This window comes from Portunus trituberculatus, chromosome 44, assembly GCF_017591435.1.
Source record: "Portunus trituberculatus isolate SZX2019 chromosome 44, ASM1759143v1, whole genome shotgun sequence".
Classification (NCBI taxonomy): domain Eukaryota; kingdom Metazoa; phylum Arthropoda; class Malacostraca; order Decapoda; family Portunidae; genus Portunus; species Portunus trituberculatus.
In genome coordinates this window covers 30,050,620-30,053,119 of record NC_059298.1, presented here as the reverse complement: position 1 = coordinate 30,053,119, position 2,500 = coordinate 30,050,620, and the positions used below count along the sequence as shown (strand labels likewise).

General features: G+C 38.4%; 1 protein-coding gene across 1 annotated transcript in view; it reads right to left on the bottom strand.

The window, feature by feature from the left end:
* Positions 1 to 2,500, bottom strand: part of LOC123518771 (nitric oxide synthase, inducible-like) — a 15,753-nt gene that overhangs the window by 1,374 nt on the left and 11,879 nt on the right. The window contains exons 10-12 of the mRNA XM_045279773.1: positions 2,227 to 2,405; positions 1,924 to 2,087; positions 1,250 to 1,446 (exon numbers count right to left, since the gene is read on the bottom strand). Of these exons, the coding sequence (XP_045135708.1) occupies positions 1,250 to 1,446; positions 1,924 to 2,087; positions 2,227 to 2,405 (540 nt within the window). The remainder of the gene's footprint in view (positions 1 to 1,249; positions 1,447 to 1,923; positions 2,088 to 2,226; positions 2,406 to 2,500) is intronic.

The window sequence follows — 2,500 nt, the reverse complement described above, 5'->3', positions numbered from 1 at the left end:
GATTGAATTTGTAAGAACCTTGTCAATGTTTCTAGTATTTGCTTTGAATTTATTTTGTTATTAGTTCAATATGTTAGTTCTTCTTTTTTTCACCACAAGTTATCAAAACCTTTTCATTCTAATACAATATGTTTAATTCATCTGGTGACTGTTATACACTAAACTCTTCTAATTGCCACTACTAGCTACTCCTCTGAAAGAAATTCGTTGTACTCGTTGAGAAAAGAAAAAAAAAAGGAAAAGTCCAAGCAAAAAAACAAAATATGTTAAGGAGTAGGATTTAAGAGTAATATATGAAAGGAAAAAAGAATGTCTAAATAACAATCAACTTTAAACACATTACTTCTCTGAGATTCTCCTTGATACGTGCAGAGGTTGATCGGAACCGAATAATCCAACTTTAAAACTTTATGCCAAACTCTATCCAGAGCTTAACAAAGGTTTTACCAAATCAGTAAGATAAAATTATTTAGTAAAAAGAATACTATTGGTAGGAATTTCTTATTGAATCTTTCTTTTCGAAATTCAAATTAACTGTCAGAATGGAAAAAGACCAAATGGATGTTTTAAAAATTTTCTTAACGCTCAAAAATCTTCTTGTTGAAGGTTTCAGATTTAAAAGCACTTATATTCGAAACTTATATCATTAGCTTGTATGATTCAAAATGTCCTTCATCTTAAGAAGAGACTCAGCGTAAACAAATTCCCAGAAAGAAAAAGGGGGAAGTTAATAGATAGTCTTTAGTCTTGCCAGGTACGCTACAACACGGAGTCCTTCAAAACTACCTGCCTATCAAACCGAGCACAAAGAAGTCACAGAAAATTCAAATACGGACTATCAGTAGCTGGCATAATATACAGTACAGTCAAACTATGAAGGTGACATTGGAAGAAGCTGGGCACTAAGTTGTCCTAAGTTCTGAAAACCATGCGTGCTGTGGGATTCGAGGGGTCTCCAAGCGCACGGGTTCGAATCCTGTCCACGGTCCGAGTGTAGGTTGGGCTTCCTCACTTGTGGCAACAGTTTCTTGGCGGGTGGACTTTGAGATAGGAGGTACCCTAAAAACTACCCTTTTTAGCCCACAAATTCCCATGAAAAGCCCTCATGGTATAAATCAAGAAAAAAAAAGTATAAGAGATGGCACTTGTTCTGTTAAGGTGAAAGAGAGAAGACGTGATATATACATACATTCAAATGAAAAAAAAAATAATGCAATTGAAGCTCATTATTGTACCCTGTGTGGAGTACTGAACTCCGGACAGTGTGAGGTGTAGTTCGCCTCGGTGGAAGTCAGGACATGAGCTGATGGAATAGTAACGTGGCTGCAGGAGAGGTAAAGCAGCCACTAACAGTCCTGCGTCCACCTTTACGCTTGAGAATTCTTCCAGTACCTCCAGTATGTTGGGCCATCTCCAGGCCCTCCACTCCTGGTATTTCTTATTGTCCTGAAAGAGAGAAGTAAAATTAGGAATGTCCACAATTTGTTTGTTTGCAATGAGTGTTCTGACTCTTATAGTGACTTTTGACACTTGCTCAAAAATATCCACCAACTTCTCTTTTTCACTCCTTTATTTCGCCGTTGCAACCTCATCTGTGCCCAACACTCGTTCCTTGTTGAGAGTATCACTAAATAACTCAACACTATATAATCTTAATTATGGCTTTATCAACCCTTCATTCACCATGACCGCCTGACATTATGACTTCTCGTACTGGTGTTTTTCATGCTCTCTGGGAAGTTTGGAGGCTGACCAGATGTGACTTGCTTGTTACATCTAAGTCACATCATCGCTAATCAGTTTCACATATCATAACAATAATCGCTGTATCTCCACCACTATACTGTATTTGTGTTTAAACATTTGACGTTATATTAAGTTTTCAAACCATATGCACATTCAAATACCGCATCTTATTCTTACCTTAGCAAGAATGGTGAGGCGACGCATATGAGGCGGGTGAGTGGTATGAGCTGCCAGCATCAGTAGAAAAGCAGGGGATGGAGGTGTGGTCAAGTCTAGGTAATGCGTTAAAAGTTCACGCAGCGTGGCTGGAGGCAGGCGAGAATCTGTCTCCCAGTGCGTGTCTACAGAAGATTCATGGTGAATTATTGTGTGTATTTCATAGCCGCAATATATTTTTTTATAATCTATTTCTATAGTTCCATTTTTTCTTTATTACTTTCTATGTGCATATTACAGAGAGTCAGTCTTCAAAGGCTGTACCTTTCCCTAGTCTCACTTCCAACTTTACAGGCTCTGTCAGGTATGGAGATGATAACTTGTTGAGAAGCGAAGACACTAGCGTAGAAGAATTGTGGGGGAAGACGCCCACATGATCCCCAGGTGAATACAGTGTTTCTTCGGTCTCTTCCCCAACCTTAAGAACAAGCAGCTGTGTCCATCTGATGATTACGAAATGTTTAAAGGAGAGATTCTTGGCCTGGCCTTCGCAAGTATAATACCGGAATGAAAAATCAGGAAATATAATTGTAACTTT